General features: G+C 39.1%; 1 protein-coding gene across 1 annotated transcript in view; it reads right to left on the bottom strand.

The window, feature by feature from the left end:
- The window catches only part of adgrl1a (adhesion G protein-coupled receptor L1a), a 270,179-nt gene that overhangs the window by 101,126 nt on the left and 147,130 nt on the right, over positions 1-21,923 (bottom strand). The window contains exon 3 of the mRNA XM_036567396.1: positions 3,849-4,062. Within this exon, the coding sequence (XP_036423289.1) occupies positions 3,849-4,062 (214 nt within the window). The remainder of the gene's footprint in view (positions 1-3,848; positions 4,063-21,923) is intronic.

Here is a 21,923-nt window from a genome sequence, read left to right as displayed (position 1 = left end):
TAGTGGTACACAATCGATGGATGCATGCATCTATGAATGCATCTACATTGCCATGGTGACAGCATCACCAGTGAAAATGGACGGCTGTCACATGATAGTTTAGCAGTGTTGATTGTTTATTTGAGGTCATAATAAATGCAAGAGAATGCTCAGCATTTTGTTGTATAATATGTGGTGTGTCTGGATTTCAGCATCCAAGCCTCCCAAAATAATCAACATCCATTTTATTTGATCGTTGCAGCCATCACCAAAAAGGTACACTGCCATTGCTGCTGGTGGTGGTAGAACGTTGTGTTGCTACTCCACTGGAAATAAAGGAACATCTGGTTTCATCTGTCTACTGTCAGCATGTAAAAACTACCACACAGAAAGGTATTTGAACTTGTACCTGTAGGTTCACTTCATTTTGGACAGTAAGCTCCACCATTGTCACCACCACTGTAGAAGTCTGTATGTTTTATCTACAGTACACCACTTCCCATTAACCCCTTAAAATCCTGGCCTAATACATTCTAAGGCTTATTATTTAGTAATTATATGAGCTAGCACGCAAACTTAGGCAGACATTTTGACAAATCTGTTAAATTCCCCAAAATTTCTACAGAACCTAAGCCTAAAAGCACACTGATAAAATTGCGTTGATGCCATAAATTTTCTCCATGTGCACCCATTTGACACATATGAATTATGAACCAGGTTTTTCAGTGTGGGTGGTGGGGCATATCTTTACATTTCCGACTTTAACTCGGTGATCTATTACACTATTATCAAGTGATTCATATCCTCTGATTCAGCATAAACTCATATTTTCAGTAATACCAGCTTTTGACAGTCCACTCTAAAAGCTTTGCAGATCTTCACCTCATTTTTAACTAACATTTAAGTAAATATCTGTTGAATAACAACTGAATTTTGAATTGAAAGTGACAGATCCTGTTAAATCTAATCCTAAAACTAAACCTGTTCCCATAATTCTCATAATTCTTTTTTTCATATGTGCCCTTTAATACATGCTATTATGAATGACAACATTAAGTACATACTGTAAAATGAACCTTAATGAAAGTGTGGGGCTACACAAGGATTCTTATAGTTAAAAGGGGCTAATTTCTTATTTGTAGCTCATGGAAACAAGCGGAGAAGTTCAGTCCCAGAAGATGAAACCACATTTGTGTTTATCAGTAGCAGCAGAGATCATTAATTATGATTTGAATTTGATAAAAAATGTGTTTTCCACATAGAAAAATATTCCAGATATTTATTGTCTCATTTTTTGAAAAACAGAAAGAGGTGCTGGCGCAAACCCAGTGACAAAATGTAAATGAAATGTAAATGTAACTTATTATAGACCTAATTATGTAATTATTTATGAAATGACATAATTGAATAGTATAGCAATTCACCAAGTCATAAACGCAGACTTCTAAGAGTTAATCGCGTTTGCATAATTTGTTAGCATTCACGCCTGTAAAGCATGGGACTGAACTGAGAGAGAGAGGGAGATAGAGAGAGTTATGTATTTAATAATCTATACATGAGAACAGAATGGAAAGGATGGTCCCTTCAGGCTATAGGAGGAAGTTGCATAATTTCCCACTAGACCTGATCATGTGACGGCAACATTAGCGAGGATTCAGCAGGCTTATACAGGCTTACACATACGAGGCCTATTGATGGTATCTAGCATGCAGGAATGGAGCTGGAGAGATGTATTCTCAAAGGTTATTATCAATATTACATGCACATGCACTATTTAAATTTATTCCGCCTCTCTTTTTCTCACTCCCTCTCACGCACATTCACACACAAACACACACACACAAACTCACACACACAAGTGTGTAATCCCCTCTCTGCAGTTTTCTGTGTGCTCTCACTATCTTCTCATCATGGTAGGTGCCTTCCACAAGCCTTCTCTCTCTCTCTCTCTCTCTCCCCCCCTCCATCGATCTAGCCTCTGAGGAGACAGATGCTGAGCGTAGTCAGAAAGCTCAGTTGCACAGCAGCACACACTCACACAGACACACACTCATACTAGACCCATTTGTAAACACATAAACGCCCCTGCGCACACAAACTGATGTAAACACATTTAACTGCTCAATCATATGAGTACACATGACACTGCACTGACTTGGCCTCTCTCGCCCCCTCTTTCTCTCCCTCTCTTTCACATTCAGGCTGATTTCACACAACTTTTCTCACAATTTTAGCTCAGAAATAAATTTCACCAGTGCTGCATAATGTAAAGCTTCCTGCCGCTCGACTGAAACGTGCGTAAAACTCACAATGGTTACAGCTGTTTCATGAGCAGCCAATCAGAACTAGGGCTGTCACTGCCGATTATTTCACCTATTGATTAACCCAACAACCATCAAATAATCAGAGTTTTAAGGCCTAACAATGAAACTAGGTTTAACTGGACATGTTGAATACTGTAGAATACTTTACTGAAAAAGCAAAGGAAGCCTTTGAAAAGACTTACTACACAACTTACTACTGTATTAAGTAAATGACCGCCTTTCAGTTATTTAATTTCCAGTCAAAATGTCCGTTAAATAATCAATTTTTCAGTAGATATTTCTGAGGACATTACATATAAGACAAAGTTGCTGGTGTTCTCAGAACAACGGACTGACAAACCCAGAGTCCAGATTTTAGCATAATTGAATGTGTTAAGGTTACTTGGATCATGAGAAGTAGAAAATGCAAGACAACTTCTAAGATTTAAGTTTGGAGGTGTGGAAAATTATCCCTACAGATTTCTTTGAGAAATTAAAAGCAAGTCTCCCGAAAAGAATGGAAGCTGCGATAAAGGTAAAGAGTGGACACACTAACTGCTGGAAAAAAGACATTTTATCTATTTTTTTCTGTATATATACATGTTGTGTTTTTTCTCTTTTGAAAAAATAATAACTCGTAGTTAATGGTCATTGTAACTGGGAAATTAAATAAAGGAAGGTGGTCTCCAAGCTGTTGCGAGTATAGTTTAAAAGAAGTTGAATGCCTTTCTGACCCTTGGCATCCCACAATCAGTCAAACTTTCTGCATATTTAAATCTTTGAGATGTAAACAAAGTCATTCAGAGTGGTGGAGTCAGAGACAGTGGTGGTCTTAAGAATCAGACATCTGAAGAGATTAATGCCTCTAAAAGTTGCCTTGCAGAAAATTACTACCTAGAATGGTTATGAATCATGTTCCCTGATGTCTGAGACATTGTTTTATGATAATTTTGAGATAAGATTTTGGCCTAAAATGTATTTTTGAAAATCTATTAATGGCAGCGAGGACATCTATGCTGTTAAGGCAGAATAGTCTCCATGAAAAAAACAATCACTATTTTAGTGTCAACTTTACATGTAAAATTTTAGAAGATACATGTAGGTTTGCTTGTTTTGGATAGCAAATAAAATGAATATATATATATATATATATATATATATATATATATATATATATATACACACACACACACATATACATATGTTGTAGACATTGTGACCCCAGGTTCCTATCAGGATCACTGTACAGAAATCTGAATTGACAATTTCTCTAGAATGGAGCACATTACATAAAATAAACTGAATGATCATATTACGCAGAAATCTGAAAAAAACTGGTGTGATCTCCATTTAAGACTTAATGATACAATATAGACAAAACGACTCCATTTATGAAAGATATTAGCTGCTAACTGCGCTAACTAGTGGAGTGATTGAATATGTTGCACTTTTGGTAACTTCGAATTGCTTCATTAAATGACAAGTTGCACAGAAATTATGCTTCATGCAGTCAGAGATACACACCCTCACACACACATAAACACACACACTGGCACTCCTGTGTACCTCTGAGACATGATCTTGAAGGCGTCGGGCAGGTAACACTGCACGTTCTCCATCTGAAATGGATCTGCGTCACAGATCTTATCATCTGTGCGGCCATAGTTGGCCGTCTCGATCATGATGACATCACTGCCTGGGCAGCGCAGCTCAATCGGGTAACCCTCACATGCCAGCTCCCGCCGCATCAGACCAAAGGGCATCGCCGAGCGACTCAGTGCTAAAGAGAGAGAGAGAGAGAGAGAGAGAAACAGAGTGACAAAGAGCAACAAAGCAGCTGAAGAAATTAATATGTTACATATGCTAAGCACAGTCATTTTCCTGACCAAGTACAGACTGACTGACCACAGCCTGGCCATAGAGGACCTGGCTTTACAGATAAAAAAGATCAGATGGTCATCATGAGGCAGGAGAGGTTTTGGACAGAGATGTACTTTCTCTTTTACTCTTAAACGTATTCTAGACAAATACTTTATCTAAATTGAAAGAAGAAGAAAACTTTGAATTTGCTGACCACCCTGAAACATAGAAACTGAAAATACTGTTAGGAAATAGAAGAGTGCCCCAGCATGAGGGAGCGTGGGTAGCATATTGATATTACAGAGTACCAGTACTAGCGCTTGTTTCTAATAAGATTTCCATAGCAGGGAGCCAGAGAAAATCAAGCTCCACTCTCACTTTAGCTATTTCTGTCCAACCTTCCACTGTGAGAAGACATCTCAACACTATGGGTCTGAAAGGACATAAAGTTGCGAAGAAGCCCTCACTGAAAAAAAGGGAGTATAGAGAAAAAAGGAAGAAAATTTGGACTAGAACATTGAAACTGGACATCTGAGATCGATGAGTGAAAACTTATTGGGACTGCAGAAATGCAACCAACTTCTAAGACTGAACTTTGGAGATGTGGAAAAAAATCCCTGCATATTTCTTTGAAAAACTGAAAGTCTCCTGAAAATAATGGAAGTTGTAAATGCTGAAAAAAATGAAATTATATTTAGTTGTTCTGGCTTCTGTGCAATTTATTTTTAAATAGATAATTTTCTTTTTTTTCTGCACCAAAAAATACAATTTGTACTTGATGGCCTTTTTGACAGAAAATGAAATAAATGAAGGGTGGTCTCTGACTTTTGCACAGTACTGAAAAATAAAAAGAGTTGAATGCTTCGACAATAATAATGAACTAATAAGGTTTCCTCGAGTTAAGCTGCACTGAGGGGGGGTGTAACATGTCAGGTTTGTGTCAGTAAGCTGAGTGTTAAAGCATAGCAGCATGTAGACATAATGAGCAGGTTCAGAGATGAGAATGAGTGTGTGCTCTCCCACAGCTCAGACACACACTTATCTCACCCAAACCGACAACATACCAGTCCCTCTAGCTGCTCACACACAAACACACGTACTCATGCAGTGATCACACCCTCTCATCCACACTCTCACATACACACACGCATATCTGTGCCAAGCCACATCTACCACTCTCACACACTGCTGCTGAGCGGAAACACACATCCAGCTCACATCTGCCTTCAGCTCTCCAGCAGCTAATAAACTCAGAGCTGAGGAAAGAGAGAGAGAGAGAGGGAGAGAGAGAGAGAGAGAGAGAGAGAGAGAGAGAGAGACAGAATTCACACTGTTCACACTCACCAGTGGCTCTGGCAAGTCTCACAGCATATCTGTCATTTACTTACTAAGTCAGTTCATTCAGGCCAGACTGAGAGAAACAGAAGAAGACAGAGGGAAGAGAATAACAAAGTTGCAGAGCTTAAATTAGGACTGAATTTTTTATACAAACCAGAATATATCACTAGAACATTATCTGTCCAACACGACCTGGCCTACATCAAGTTCTGAACTTGTACCCAACTGCAGCTCAACAAATTTTTGCCCTAACCCGAATGTAGCCCAGCAAAATTTGGCCCTACCTCAAACGTAGCCAGACAAAACTCAGCCATAGCTCAAATGTAGCTCAGCAAAATTCAGCCCTAGCTCAAATGTAGCCCAGCTAAATTCAGCCCTAGCTCAAATGTAGCTCAGCAAAATTCAGCCCTAGCTCAAATGTAGCCAGACAAAATTCGGCCATAGCACCAATGTGGACCAACAAAACTCTGCCCTAGCTCGAATGTAGACTGACAAAATTCTTCCTACACTCAACTGCAGCCCAAATAAATTCTGTCTAAACCCAATTGTAGACTAACAAATTTCTGCCTAAACATGGCTGTCACCTGAAAAAACTGTGGCCAAAAAAAACATCTGTCCCAGCCTCATTGAAGCCCATGAAAAAATTCTACCTGAGCCCATCTGTAGCCAACAAAATTCTGTCCAAACACGACTGTAGCCAAAGTTCTGTCCAAACCCAAATGCAACGCAAAAAAAAGTTTCAGCCAGACTGATGCCCGAGAAAGTTCTGTCAGAATCCTACTGTGGCCCAACAAAACTGTCTAAATCCCAATGTATCCAACAAATTTCTATCCTGATCCACCAGCAGCCATATAAAATTCTGTCTGAATCTGACTGTTTCCCAACAAAATCAAGTCCAAATACAAATGCAGCCCATTAAAATTCTGTCTGAACCTGACCATAGCTCAACACAATTCTGTCCAAACCTGACTGTAGCTCAACAAAATTCTGTTTGAACCTGACAGTAGCCCAAGACAATGCTGTTTTAACCCGAATGCAGCTCGACAATTTCTGTCCGTACTAACTGTAGCCAACAAAATTCTGTATAAACTCAACTGTAACAAAATTCTGTCCAAACTTGATCACAGCCCAAAAATAAATTCTGTCCAAACCCAAATGTAGCTTGACGAATTAATGTCTACACCTGGCTGTAACCTGAAAACTGTTTGAACCTGATTGTTGCCACAAAAAAAAATGCGTCCCTGCCTCAGTTAAGTCTATGAAAATTCTGTCTAAATCTGACTGTAGCCAGCAAAATGCTGTCCCAACCCAACTGCTGCCCAAAAAAGTCTTCCAGCCAGACTAAAACCCATGAGAATTCAAAGTGAACCTGACTGTAGCCTGAGACAATTCTGTCTGAACCTGACAAAATTCTGTCTGATCCTGACTGTAGAACAATAGAACTCTATTCAAAGCCAAGTGATGGCTAATAAACCTCTGTTCGGATCCAACTAAATCCCAAGCAAACTGCCCATACCCAACTGTGGATGTCAAAGTTCTGCCCAAACCCGACTCTGCACAAACCAAACTCTGTCCGAACACGTCTGCAGCCCAATAAACGTCTTTCCCAGCCCGACTGAAGTCCGAGAAAATTGTCCAAACCTCACCACAGCCCGACAAAATTCTGTCTGAACTCGACTGTAGCCTGACAAAATTCTGTCCCAGCCTGACTAAAGCTAAAGAAAATTTTGTCAAAACCCATTTCAGTCTGAGAAAATTCTGTCTGAACCCAAATGCAGTCAGATAAATTCAGCCTGAACTCGACTGTAGCCCCACATTAGCTGTCTGAATCTGACTGAAGACTGAGAAATTCTCTCCGAGCCTCACTAAACCCATCGTGAATAATCGGGTCCCTTTGGGCTCAGGTAAATATCTCAGACTCCAGACTGCTGTCAATTGGGTTAGCAGGAGTAAAACAGCAGAAGAAAATAAACAAAAAAATAAAAAGCAAGCAGAAAGCAAGAAACGACAAAAGAAAAGAAAGAGATCAATAAATCCTGCAGAGAAAAGGTGAGGGAGAGAGACAGTGAGAGTGCTAGAGAGAGAGAGAGAGGGAAAGAAGGAGACAGATGGAAGAATAGAGAAGGAGTGAGCTGTGTGTTGTGTAAAGTGGGCCGGCGGTGCAGTAGGGTTAATCGCTGTGCTTGGCTGAGTGGGCCAGAGAGAGGCACAGAGTGCTGTTCTCTATCTGCACAAGAGCTTTCAAAAAAAGCCTGCGCATTCAGTCCAAGCTAGACAAAATGGCCGCTGGCCGCCTCCACCGACTAGGCGACAAAAGGCAGTTGGTGGAGCTCTCCGTGGTGCTGAAAGACAGGCGGCGGGGTTTTCAGGGACTGCCCACTGTGGGAAAAGTTACCAGTCTATGAACTTTCAGAGCTGTCCATTGTGCTAAAAGAGTTCAGGAATAAAAGGCTCCAAAAACACCAAAGCAGAGATGTCACAATAGATTCACAGTGAGATGAACTTTCACTGCAACAGTTAACGTTTCAGCGTTCTGAGTTATTTCTACAGTTTTGCTATGCCGTTTAAATGTAATTGTGTAATTACTTAACTAATTACATAGTTATACAATGAATTACTTTTAAATCCAGTATTGACAGGTTTGATTAAGGACGTCTGACTCTTTTTCATTTTTTTCAATGTCAGAAATTGCCAAAAACAATACATGATTTTTTTTCTTTGCACAAAAAAGCAACACAACACTGACATTTCATCAAATTCAAATCATAATAAATGCAGTATTTCTCAAGTTGTTTTAATGAGCTGTGAGTGAGAAATAATGAATATTAAACTACAACAAGCTTTTGTTATCATCAGCGATGAGTGTGATTTCCAAGTCAAGGCATTAATTGAGATAGTAATACTCATTACTTATCAAAATAATCAAAATGATCATTTTCTATTGGGAGGTGGCTGTTCCAAACCCTAAGGCCTAAATTTCAACTTGTGAAAATAAAACATATTCTGCAAATTTTGTCAGTGTTTTTTTCAATGTATCATTATTATTATTATTATTATTATTATTATTATTATTATTGGTCTATTTTAGATGGTCTTTTTTAAACTTAAAAACCCATTGTCAGGAGATTGCAAGTTCAATCCTCAAAGATACCACAGCCATCCATGGCCAGGAGTCCAAGACAGCATAAAAGGCCTAGGGTAATACACTCTTCTCCAGGTGTGTTGAGCTTCAGTGACGATGCATTATAAGCAGTTTGAAAATCTTTACTGAGTATGTTTACATGCACTTAATAATCTGATAACTGCAGAAAATCAGATTTTGTCAGTAATCCGATCACGGCGTCTCTATGCGCTTGAGTAATCAGATAATAAAACTCCAGGTCTACATGAGTCAGACAGTAATAAGATTTTTACTTTGCAACCAGCCAATAAACTCATAGAACAAGATGTGACGTAAACGTAACGTAAAACACAAACTTCATGTCGCAGCTTTTTTTTAAAAACATCGCGCCACTTCAGCTGAAACTATGAACACACATCATCTAGAAAATAGAGAATATTTAAATGCTTCATTTCGTCAAGCATGTAGTTGGTTTCAGCATCTCTCCAAAAGTGATTTGTTACCATCACATGGCAACGCTGCTTGCTTATTTCTGGTACCGCCATCTGTTTCACACATGCGCAGACTGAGAAATCTGAAAGAAATCAGAGTAAGAGTTCACATACACTGAGAAATCTGATTACTGAGCTAAAATCCAGCTCTCTGTATCAGATTTCTAGACCTTACTCTGATTTAAGAAATCGGAGTATGCCGAAAAGTGCATGAAAACGCATTCACTGTTATTTCGTCTGCTTGGCGTGTCGTGCGTGTGATAGTCTTAAAGGGCCCGTATCATGGAAATCTGAGTTCTCCTTGCTTTTTTTAAATGAAAGCACTAGATGTAGTCTGGAAACTTTCAAACACAAAGGTGATGTTAAGTGACAGAACCTCACTTGTTCACTTTCAGAACTGCATAACTTGCAGATTACAGTATAACCTGAATGACTTCATCCATATGATCATGTCTTCATCATGGAAATCATATCAGGGAAAGTTTCTCACTTTTTTGAATTAAAAGATGTAGAGTTTTGACTTCTCCATATAGAGAAGAGCCAGCCTGAGGTAGTTCGGACATCCGATCAGGATGCCCCCTGGACACCCCAGGTGGGGTTTTACCAGGCACAGCCTGCTGGGACAAGACCTCAAGGTCATCCTAGGACCACTGTAGGGATTATATCTCCAAGTTGGCCTGGGAGCGGCTCGGGGTTCCCCAGAATGACCTGGAGGAAGTTGCGGGGAACAGTGTCATCTGGGATACTCTGCTCTCCCAACTGCTCCCATGACGCTCTGGATTAAGCGGTTGAAGATGATGATAATGATGATGATGAATTCACATTGTTTTACGTCATGAAAACTAACAAATTTCCAAATATCCACCTACTCAGTCTACAGCAGTTTAGCACTGCAAATTCACACTGAGTTTTTCAATCTGGATTGCTTTTTGAATAAGGCACAATAGAGGGTGGCCAATCAGGACAGAGCTCATTTACATAACAGCCTTAAAGGCACATTAAAAAAACAGCCTGTTCAGTTCTATGAGATAAAGAGAAGTTGAAAAAGCAGATGTGATGCAGATGTGAATTAGGACTGGTTTTGGTACACACATTATAAGTGGACTACAGGGAAAAAAATAAAATACAAGAAAAGTGTAAGATATGGGCCCTTTAAGGGTTAAAGATAGAATAAAAACTGCCTTATGTAGAAACATCAGTCATGGGGCCCTCCATGGTGCTGAAATCCATCCCTCTTTTACTTGCGCCTAACATCCCAAAACTACTTTAGTCTTCAAGCAGGGCTAAGATCAAAAGTCAGACAAATCTCAGACCCACTTCTCCATCGACAGATTCAGCTCGGCTTAACTGCAGCACTTAACACTGAAAGGGAAAGTAAGACAGAAGTAGAACCGAAGTGCCTTTTCTCTCCGTGGGCTGATGAGAGCGTGACGTCAAAGGAGAAATAGAGCCTGCGAGAAGTTGCTTCTTTTATTTTTTTCCATCAGGGTCAATGTCAAAGGCGGTCTTTACACCCTGAGCTGCTCCAGATCCTTCAGCCGCCTCTCAGTCTGCAAATGTCAGCCGCTCTCAGCACGCTCCTCGATTCTTCCAGCAGCCTGCTTCAATGCTACTTTAAATCCTCTTCGCCCTGCAAAGCCTCAGCTGGCGGCGCAGGCAAATCACTTAGCAGGAGGGAGGGAGGGAACATGTGCGTGATAGAAAGCGCGTCACACGCCACACAGCTGCCGCCGAACACTTAAGGCCCTCTGCTGCGTGAGCACTAAGCAATACTGTCACTAAAGAGTTGGGGTGGGTGTGGCTCTTCAGATATACAGACATTTGAACTCATTTTAATGCTAGTTAATCTTTAAGATTGTTTAATCTGGTATTCGAGTAAATCATGTATAGTCTGGAATTAAAAATGAATGAATAAATAATGATCTGTAGTTTTTGAACTGCAGAGAATGTTGGAACACAGATGATGCTGCGTTTTCATATTAAAGAAACACTCCTGCAATTTTCAGCCTAATCCCAATCTGCTGCTTCTGCGTAGTACAGCTAAAGCCACTGGCTTCTATTATAATGGTTTTTCTTCTTAATGGTTGTTTTCTAAATATAGAGAAATGCATTAAAATGACTCTATGTGCTAATGGACTGTATGCTGCAGGTTTTGCAGATAGGGTTAAAAATTGCTGGAGTGTAACTTTAAGTCAGTGGTTCCCAAACTGTCCTCCATATTTGCTCTTTCCCTATATGTTTTTAGTTGGGAAAGAGCAGTTATGTGGTCCACCTGGGGGTCCCTGGGGCTGATTTAACCACCACTTCAAGTGATTTTAACGTTGAAGGTAATTTTTCCAACATCCAAATAAACACAAATCAACACAAGGCCCACGGAACAAAGTCCTATTCAGCCTGCGAAATTATTTTAATTTTCTATTATTATTAGCCAGTTTCCATGGTGGCACAGTGGGTTCCAAGAAGGGCCAGGGTTCAATTCCTGGCTGGACGGCCAGTGTCCTTTCTGTGTGGAGTTTGCATGTTCATGTGTATTAACCCGTTTCACCCTGAGATGCACTACAGTCCCCAGCATGCACTGCAACATAGCGTGTGTTCTGACCACCAACAACAATCTCTGGGTCAGCAGTTACACAAAAAGAAAAGATGGTGTCTACTTCAAGCAAACAGACAGTTTTTAAAAAAAAAACAATTTATTTTAATTTTTAAATAATTTTTGAATAAGTATTCAATGCCTATTTTGATGTTGCAGTTTTGACATATTTTGAATAAACAATGGCCTGTTTGTATCAGTGTGAGAGCGAGCGGGCAAGTGCATGTGCACAGCATGATGGACAGAGAGAGAGAGAGAGAGAAAGAGAGCAATGAAGAAAAATGCATGCGTGCTCCACTTTAAAACAATAATCATATTAGCTTAAAAATGTAAACTGGCATTTTAACATTTCAAGTTCACTGAGTGTAACAGTAATGTAGGGACTTTAACAGTAACAGTAATGTGCAGGACTTTAAAAATGACATTATTGAAAAAGCATCAGTGTTTGTTTTTTTAATCAATGTTTTTCTTTCTGTTACTGTGTTTTTTTATTTTGCTTGTTTATTTTTAATGGTTTAGTTCATAACAATCCAATCAACAACACTACGTTATGTTGATGTGTAAATCTTCATGTTAAATAAAAAGTAACTGCACATTTTACAGTTAATTAATAAAATTCTGGGTGATGATCTGCCAGAATATACAGTTCCACAGTAAACTGAGCTGAGCCCCAGATCTTCACCTGCCCAGCCAAAGTATCTTCCAATTTGTACCACTGCAGCACGGAAAAGGAAAAACAGTTTCCCTGCTTGTAAATTTCCACCAGATGCATGATGGGAAATAATCTCATAAATCTAGTTGCAGTCTTGCAAGTAGTGAGCCTGCAAGATCCCCAGTCTTTGAAAATCAGAGTCTATGACTAAAAACTCTGTGACAATGTCTATAGGTGTGAGAGGGTGTTAGGCTTTCAACAGGGTGCCAAGTCTTTTCGAAGTTTTCTAGTGTATGTTTAGCATAAGCAGAGGTAGGGTTAAAAGTTTGCGTGGCTGTGGTCAAATTACACATTTGATGCACAATTACTGCAATTTGCCCATGAGTTTTCAAGCTTTTGCATATAACTGTATATATTGAACTATTTCAGAGAAAAAGATGCCAATTTTATATAGTGAAGTGTTCTGTGAGTTAACACTGCATGACAGGTCATCTGGTAGTGTGTTAAAGTCAACCTGAATTAAGCACAGCTGGTCACACAGCACCACAACATTTTTGTTTTCCTTTAATCTTCCATCAAAATGTATTTCCCACCTCTAAAACATCTTCTGACTTAGCAGGAGGGAAGGAGGGAACATGTGCGTGATAGAAAGCGTGTCATGTGCCACACAGCTGTTGCTGAACACTTAAGGCTCTCTGCTGCATGAGCACTAAGCAATGCTGTCACTAAAGAGTCAAAATATATCGACTTTTCCCACCTTTAAAACAACTTCGCAGGAGGGAGGGAGGGAACACGTGCATGATAGAAAACTGAACACTTGATTTTTGATTATGTCACCATGAACCAGCAGGCAGGGAAAAATAATAATAACCAATAATATCATGTTTCACTCCACCCCCCTCCCACCACCAACACCTATCATCAAGCAAAAAACACTTGGCGATCCTCCCTCATACCAAAAAAAAAAGAAATTTGGGGAAATTTAGGTTTGGTTTAAATCACAAACGATTTCAGTCACAAATCAACACAAAGCTGAATCCGGATCTTTGGATCTTTTCACGAGTTTCCAACACTGGAGTTCAAAAAATCTTTAAAAAGTACAGAGAAAACTCCAAACAACCAAGCAAGTCCTGGCAGACCACCAAAACTGTCCCCATCAGATAAACAGCACTTAAAGCTTTCGTCTTTGAGAGAGAGGAGAAAATCAAGCTCCACTCTTACTTCAGATCTGAAAAAATCCACAGGTGTTTCTGTCCATCCTTCAACTGTGACAGGTCAGCTCAACACTTTGAGTCTGAAAGGACGTGCAGCTGCCAAGAAGCCTTTACTGAGAAAAGGAAATGAAAATAAAATTCTTTTATTCTTCTACAATAGAAGAAAAACTACAAATCAAAGAAAAAAGCTGCTGGTGTTCTCAGAACAATGACAATCCACACCTGGACACTGTACTGAATATATTATATTGAATGTTGCATAACTTGTATTTAATGGCTGTTTTACCTGGAAATGATATAAACGAAAGGTGGTCTCTGAGATTTGAAGTACTGTATATATAAGCTTTGCTTTTACTGAAGAACCCTGGAAGAACCACTTTTAAGAGTGCACACGTCTGCTGAGGTGAGGTGAACTTGAGTGTGTCGATGGCTGTACAAACAAGGATGCATGCAGAGATACTTAAATATGTCCACCCCACTGTGCATATGCAGCACACTCACACACAGTGGTATAGAGGGATTAGTGTGTCAGTGTGCAGTCCTGTTCTGTCTGCTCTCCAATGGAGTGAACACACAGCTTCACACCACTGACCAGTGATTAAAGTATTATACTGAACACACACACACACATTCAGTACAGATGCTCTTCCATTAAAGATGGTCTGATACCACTTTTTCTGATGGTAACACCAATATTGAAACCTTAAGCTTTGTCTTATACAATGTAAAAATCTATCAAATGATTAAAGATGAGCTGCCAGATAGTTACTGTTGTGAATATTTACACTGCAATGTCTATGTAATGACATATTGTACTGTATTTTGAAATGCAGTACCAAACTGTATCTGTATAAGACTAGATATTGACAGCTGTATATTGCTCTAATATATGTACTTCTTTAAATTATATATATATATATATATATATATATATATATATTAGGGGTGCGGGAAAAAATCAATTCTTAGAACGATTCTGAATCGATTCACAAATGTGAAAAATCGATTTTCTAAATATTTCATTTATAACATAATGTTGACGGAACGCAAAAGGCGGAACTTGGAAGTGCAGAAGTGCAGCGCCCGGACAGTCTGTGGCGGCACACAACAAAAACACTACTGGATGAGTGAGAAATCCGACCGGCACCCTCTGCATTAAAGGCAAGGTCACAACACAAATGATAAGAAGAGCCATTTTGTCCTTTCAACAAAAATCAAACCACCTTGGGAGCCACAACATTTAATGTCCAGTGTGTCTCAGTATGCGCTGATGTCCTAGTATAGACTAGTATAGACTAAACAATATAAATGAGAGCGAAGATTTACTTCGCTCTGCTTTAAGCTTCGCCTACAGCCGCTTTCCTCCCATCTCCTCCAGAAAACCTTTCCTCAGAAGTTGATCAGTTAAATGTCTCTCAACGTTCGACTGTTTAACGAGGCTGAAGTCGCTTCTTATTCTCCAGCTTCTTGTTCGAATTTACCCGTTGTACCTTAAATTCTAACTGAGGCGCCGAATGAAAATGCGGCACCATTTAAGGTGGAACGGGAGAATTTGAAAGAGAAGCGACTTCAGCTTCGCCACTTTTTAGTGTTTGACAGTCTCTTGTTGCAGATTTATGTACCAGGAAACCAACTGCGGTGCTTATAAATGTGAATAACGCATCGCTGCTATGTGACCTGCAGTCTGCACGCCGGTTCTCAGTCGTTGCGAAACAGGGCTTTCGCGCTATGTTGCACACGTCCCGTCTCAAAGATACTTTACTGACACAGCGATCCCCCCGTCTCTACACCGAGACCAAAACCGAAGTTATAAAATCACTAAAGAAAACGGGTAGAATAGCTGTAACGTGCTGCGTGGACATCCATCACCACTGAATCTTATTTCACCGTAACTGCGCATTTTATCGCATTTTAAGCAGCTTCTCGTGCTCCAAACAAGAGCACTGAATGACAGCCTTCTAATTCACTTACCACATCACTTCCATTTGTTTGTTAAAAAAGATATTGGAAGTAAATTCATTATGGATCATTACAAATACTTTGCTTTAAAAGTACCAAGTCACTTTAAATAACAATACCACCGAGTCACTTAGTCACTTTAAAATGTATATTGTCTCTATATTCTGTATATATTTTGTGTATATTTAATATATTTCAGTTGGTTTTTCTTGTATTTTTATTTTTACTTATTTACTTTCTGTAGAGTGATTAGCTGAGCCTCACCAGGAGCATTTCAATGCATAAATGTACTGACATGTTGTGCAAATGACAAATAAACTTGAAACCTGAACTCGAAACTTCGAATCGAATTGTGAGGTGCCTAGAGATTCCCACCCCAATATATATATATATATATATATATATATATATATATATATATATATATATATATATATATATATATATATATATATATATTCAATTCGATTATGATTCAGAGGGCTGCGATGCGATTATCGATGCATCTCGGTGAATTTTTTTTTTCTATTTAGCATTTATATTTTCTCACTGTGTGAGCTCAAGTTTCGAGTTCAAGTTTCAAGTTTATTTGTCATCGTGATGCATCTAAGAAACGATTTATCCCGCACCCCTAATATATATATATATATATATATATATATATATATATATATGTTAATTATAAAATAGGTATATATATGTATATATATATTTAAGTTGAAATATATATATATACATATATATATATATACACAAGTTACCAAAGGTTTCAAGTACAAATATGTTATACGTGGGGCTTAAAAGCTCCAAAGCCAGTATTTAAGCTACAGCTATAGCATTAAACTCAATGTGGGAAAGTGAATGTACACCACTATTAGCCTGGTGCTAACATGACATTGCAAAAATCTGTGTGTAAAAGGTTCTTCTATTGTTACAGGCTTGACATTATATCAATAGAAGAACCTTTTTGGTGCAATATAGAACCCTTTTCTAAAAGGTTCTGTATAACCATCTACAGCATATACTCCATCAATAAGAAGAACCATTTAACAACGCAAAGAACCCTTAATCATTCAAAGTGTACTTATCACTGTAAAAACCAAACTGTTGAGAGAACTCAAAATATCAAGGCAGCATAATGCATTAGCTGTCCTTACTACAGTTACATTTTTTAAACTAAGATATATTTGTTAAACTTTAGGCTGGCAATAAAATATTAAATTTTTTTGAAAGTGGAAACTTTGCCGACATTACATTTAACACTTTTATGCAGAATGACTACAGTTTAATCATGTTACAGAGGTAACTAACATAGTGTTAGGAGTCTTGGCCAAGGACCAAACCCCCCCAGTGTGCTGGAGGGAGGGCAGCAGTGTCACCTACTACATCATGCCAACTGTAGTATAGACACAAGGAGGGTGATGTTACCATTATCCCTAACATTGAACACACACCATGTCTCAACAAGTACTTAATAAATAAATGGAAAATTTTGACAGCTTTTAGAAACTACTTGTGTGTGCTATTCATCAGATCTCCTGTCAGTGCAAATCATTTATATATTCCATTTTTTAAAAGGCTGGCTAAACAAATTAACCTTGGTAAGGATGACTAAAGCAGCTGTTGAGAAAACACAAAAATCGTAATGCGTCATGTTGCCTTAATATTTTGAGTTCTCTCAACAGTTTTTTTTTACAAAGTAAAGCAATTCTGTGCTATTTCAGGCTACATTTGTGATGGAATCAGATCAGATTCCTTCTTTTTAAACTCTGATATCTGATCCAGCATATACAGCTGATATCGGCCTGTTACTGATACTTGCACCCTTTAAAAAGTGGGTCTTCACTGTAAACAATGATGCAACTTTTTTAACTTCAAAAAGAAAGTAATCTGGTTACCTTCAATTCATGAGTTCACTGAATAATATTAGAAATTCAATGAACTCAAAATTTTAGGATAACCAGGGAACTTTATTAAGGTTAAAAGTGTCATCATTTGTTTTTACAGTATTTAGTAAAGGCAGTGGTTAAACAATAACATGCAAAAGTCAGACAGCACCCATTCATTTAATTTCCACTCAAAACAGGCATTAAAAACAAGATATTTATCATTCAGTCTTAGAAAAAAAAAGCAGGAAACATACATTTAACTAACTAACACAAAACCGTCCAACTCTCCAAAGGTTAAAATATCAAGTCTAATTCGTCCACTCTTTACTTTTCTGCACTCTAGTGCCACTTCAACTCTTCCAATCATAAAACCAGGTTATAGCTGTGTCCTCCCAATAAAAACTGTTCCCAAAGCTCTCATTGACATTATGTTCCCCTTCAAAGAGACACTAACATTCCCAAAACTGAAGTTCAAGAAATGATTGAAAGTTATAGAGAAAATGGGACTCTTAACAACCATGCAAGACCTGGTAGACCACCAGCTGTCCCCATCAGTATCTAAATAGTACTTTACACAAGCGCACAAACTCAGGTCCACATACATTCCCACCTACAGATGAGTACACACACACACTCACCCACACTCACTTGCACAAACTCAGCTTCACTGTATGTGTGTATCTGGTCCACTGTTATTTCCCCTGAGTCTCTGTCAGCAGGGCAGCGAGAGTTTGCGGTTAATCTCAGTCTTACAGTGTGTCTTTATCAGGCTCCATCTTTATCTTTGTGTTCTCGGCTCCAGGGGGCCGCTGCACCGGAGCCCGGACGGCCACTGGATTAGCCGGATCATTCAGAGCCTGACGAGCGCTTTATACTCACACACGCGCAAACACTATCTACAGCACCATCACGCAGTAAATGGGCCTGATGAGCTAATCTGAATAAGCCATATAAAAAACTACAGCATGGCTGAGGATAAACACAGAAACCCATTAAATTTTAAAGATTGGAAATACTCTCCACGTCACACATTTCAGATTCGCTCTTTCACATACGAAGATCTGAATTAAGATAAAAGGGGAAAAAGTAAATAAATAATTCATGTTACAAGAGAACGAAGCAAAATCCCTCCAGACTCTATTTCGGAGAAAATGACCAGAATGTATGGATTAAATGTGGCGAGACAGAGTGGGAGGGATGAACGAAGGAGAGAAAAGGAAAGAAAGAAAGAAAGAAAGAAAGAAAGAAAGAAAGGAAACCAGAGAGATAAAGAGAAAGAAAGTGACAGAAAAAAGAAAAGAAAAAGAAAAAGAAAGAAAAAAGAGGGGAAGAGAAAGAGGGGAAGAGATAGAAAGAAAAGAGAGAGAGAAAGAGAAAAGAGGAAGAAAAAGCACAAAAAGAAAGAGACACAGAGAGAGATGAAGAGAGAGAGAAACAGAGAAAGAAAAGGAGAGAGAGAAAGAGAGAGAGAGAGAGAGAGAGAGAGTAGTGAGTGAGACAGAGAGGGAGGGAAGATTGAAAGAGAGAAAAGGAAAGAAAGAAAAGGGAAAGAGGGAAATAGAAGAGAGAAGGAAAATAAGCAAACAAAGAAAGAGATAAAATGAGGGTAAGAGAGAGAGAATAAAAAAAGAGAGAAAGAGAAAAAAGGAAAGACACACGGAGAGAGAGAGAGAGAGAGAGAGAGAGAGAGAGAGAGAGAGAGAGAGAGAGAGAGAGAGAGAGAGAGAGAGAGAGAGTGGTTGAATAGATGCAGTTGTTTCAGATGACTTCAGATACACAGTTGCCCTAATGGCTTTGTGTGTGTGTGTGTGTGTGTGTGTGTGTGTGTGTGTGTGTTTGATAGTGATATGATTTTATCAATGAGTGTATGAAACTCAGCAGTGACTCACTGGCCCCTGCGGCCCCTCTATAACTCTCTCTCTCTTCCTCCCCCTCTTTCTCTCCCTCTTTCTCTCATGCTTCTCTCAGACTAGCTCCTTTCCTCTCTGTGATAGCTCGGCCAGAGAGACGTGCTGTGGAAGCGAACCCCAAAGCTGTTTTTCTTTAAAGAATGTAAACACAGATGTACACACACACCCTCCTCTCTCTCCTCCCACACAGCAGTCCTCTGTCTCTAATTCCATAATTCTCTCCTTCTGCTCCCTCTGCTGCCTCCCTTTTATTTTCACTCTCTTTGCTTCCTGTCTACAGAGGTGATATTTGGCTTGATTTATTATTTATAACATCAAAAATTTTATATTTATCAACAACTACAATAAGACATAGATCTTAAATGCCCTGCATGCTAATAAAACTTCTGCTGTGTCTCCGTAAGTGCTGAGAGGAAAGAGCCTGAAATTATGTCATTTTGACCTCCAGACGTCTGAGCTGCAAACTAATAATGGAGGCCTCCATTAATGTGAGCATTGTTAGCAGCCAGCTAGCAAGCTATTATTAGTGATATGAGTGATAACTGTGAGTGATAAGTTTCATGATGTATTTACCATTTCAAAACAGATCTATGGTCTCTTATAGATTTGACCAACCACTGTGTCTGTATGTCGACTGATCTAAAGCTGACAGTATGGTTATCTCATTTAAAAGTAGAGAAGTGGTCATTTATTATTGCTGACAGAGTGGGCAGTGATGTTGATATGACCTCACGAGATGAACTCAGAGTTGAGGACACCTTTGACTTTCCAAGTAGAAATTCCCAGTTTGCGGTTCATCTGGCATCTCCTTGTTGGATGTAGGACATTCTGAGTTAAAAGCTCAATGTGGCAAATTTTAACCTCTTTCTACAGACCCCTAGCGAACATTCCAGTGGTGGAATGAAAATCGACTCTGATACTTTTATTAATATAATTAAACAAAATAGCTAAGAATTTCAGAAATATAATCGAAATATAATTCAAATGTTTTAAAATTGTATTTATTGAATTAAAAAATATTACAATTTAAGGCTGAACTGAGAGACCTGAAACAAGCTGAAAATGCATTTTATGGCTACTGTGAAAAGTGGTTAATCTAATCCAGGGGTCGGCAACCCAAATGTTAAGAAGAGCCATTTTGTCCTTTCAACAAAAATCGATCCACTTTGGGAGCCACAACATTTATGTTCCATTTTATTGAAGTAACATTTTACCATCTTGGTTGTAAGTATGTCTCAATATGTGCTAATATCCTAGTACAGGCTAAAAATATAATATAAACAAAAACACAGACTTACTTTGCTCTGCTTTAAGATTTAGCTCAGCTATAGTCGAGAATGAATGGTGACTTTTTAGTGCTTGACAGTTTCTCCTTGCAGATTTAACGTATCAGGAAACCAGCTGGAGTGATTATAAATGCAAATAAGGCCATTCGTCTCCAAATTGTCTGTGCTTGTCTTAAATCTTTCTCTTTGCCTTTTCATTAGCTACTAGCTAGGTGAGACTGTTGTCTGCATTGCTATGGTGATCAGCAGTCTGGGAGCCAACCCTTCAGGGTTAAAGGGTGAACTAGCAGTTATATATTAACTCCAGTGTTTAAGACTATTTATTTTTAAAAATTGTGTTAGCAGAGCTTTATTTTACTGCAAAGAAGGATTATTTTATTTTTACCTAAAAATCTAATTCTGCCGTGGAGCCGCAAAAGGGCAGTAAAAGATCTGCATGCGGCACCGGAGCCACCCCTGATCTAATCAAATAAATTATATTTTCCTGTACCTCTGTTATCAGATTAACTAGGACACTGCTGGCTCTCTATGTGTGAAATATTGTGACTCTGTGTTGAGCTGCTGGTGAGCAATGAGGGGTGAAACAGGAGAGATAAAAAACCCCCTGCTGTGAGAACAATTCACACTTGATGGCCATGCTTGAGACAAAATTGAAAGCACAACTGCATCTTTCTTCTTATCAAAATAAATGAACAAATAAATAAATGCAAGATGAAAGATGAAAATCATACACATTTCCACTATAATATGTATCCATCAATGTTATTGAAGACAGAATTTTTGTGCAAAAATTGGGACCTACAACACAGTCAGTGGTCATCAACCCCCAACTCACCTCCCCACCACCCCAAAACACACACACACACACATCTCAATGGTTCTGTGGTTTCCCCTGTGGAGGCCCTCAAGTTCCTGGTACCACCATATTCAGGGACCTGAAGTGGGAGGGGAGCACAGCCTCCACAGCCAAGAGATCACAGCTGAGAATGTTCTTCGTCAGGCAACTGAAAAGATTTAACCCAGCGATCATCAAGTTCATCCTCACATCATCCATAACCATCTGGTTTGGTTCATCCACCTCAGAAGAATGAGCTAAACTCCAGCGTATAATCAGGACAGTGAAAAGGATCATCGGTTGTAGTCTGCCAACACTTCAGGACATCTACGACAGCAGGGCGACGAAGCGCCTGGCAAGATTACAGCCGACTCCTCTTACCCTGGACATCACCTCTTGCAGCCACTTCCTTCTGGAAGAAGATTCAGGAGCATCAAAGCCAGCACTACCAGACATACTAACAGCTTCTTCCCCAGAGCTGCGGCTCTCATTAACT

This window comes from Colossoma macropomum, unplaced genomic scaffold (genome assembly GCF_904425465.1).
Source record: "Colossoma macropomum unplaced genomic scaffold, Colossoma_macropomum, whole genome shotgun sequence".
NCBI classification, from domain to species: Eukaryota; Metazoa; Chordata; class Actinopteri; order Characiformes; family Serrasalmidae; genus Colossoma; species Colossoma macropomum.
This window is presented reverse-complemented; position numbering and strand designations above follow the sequence as displayed.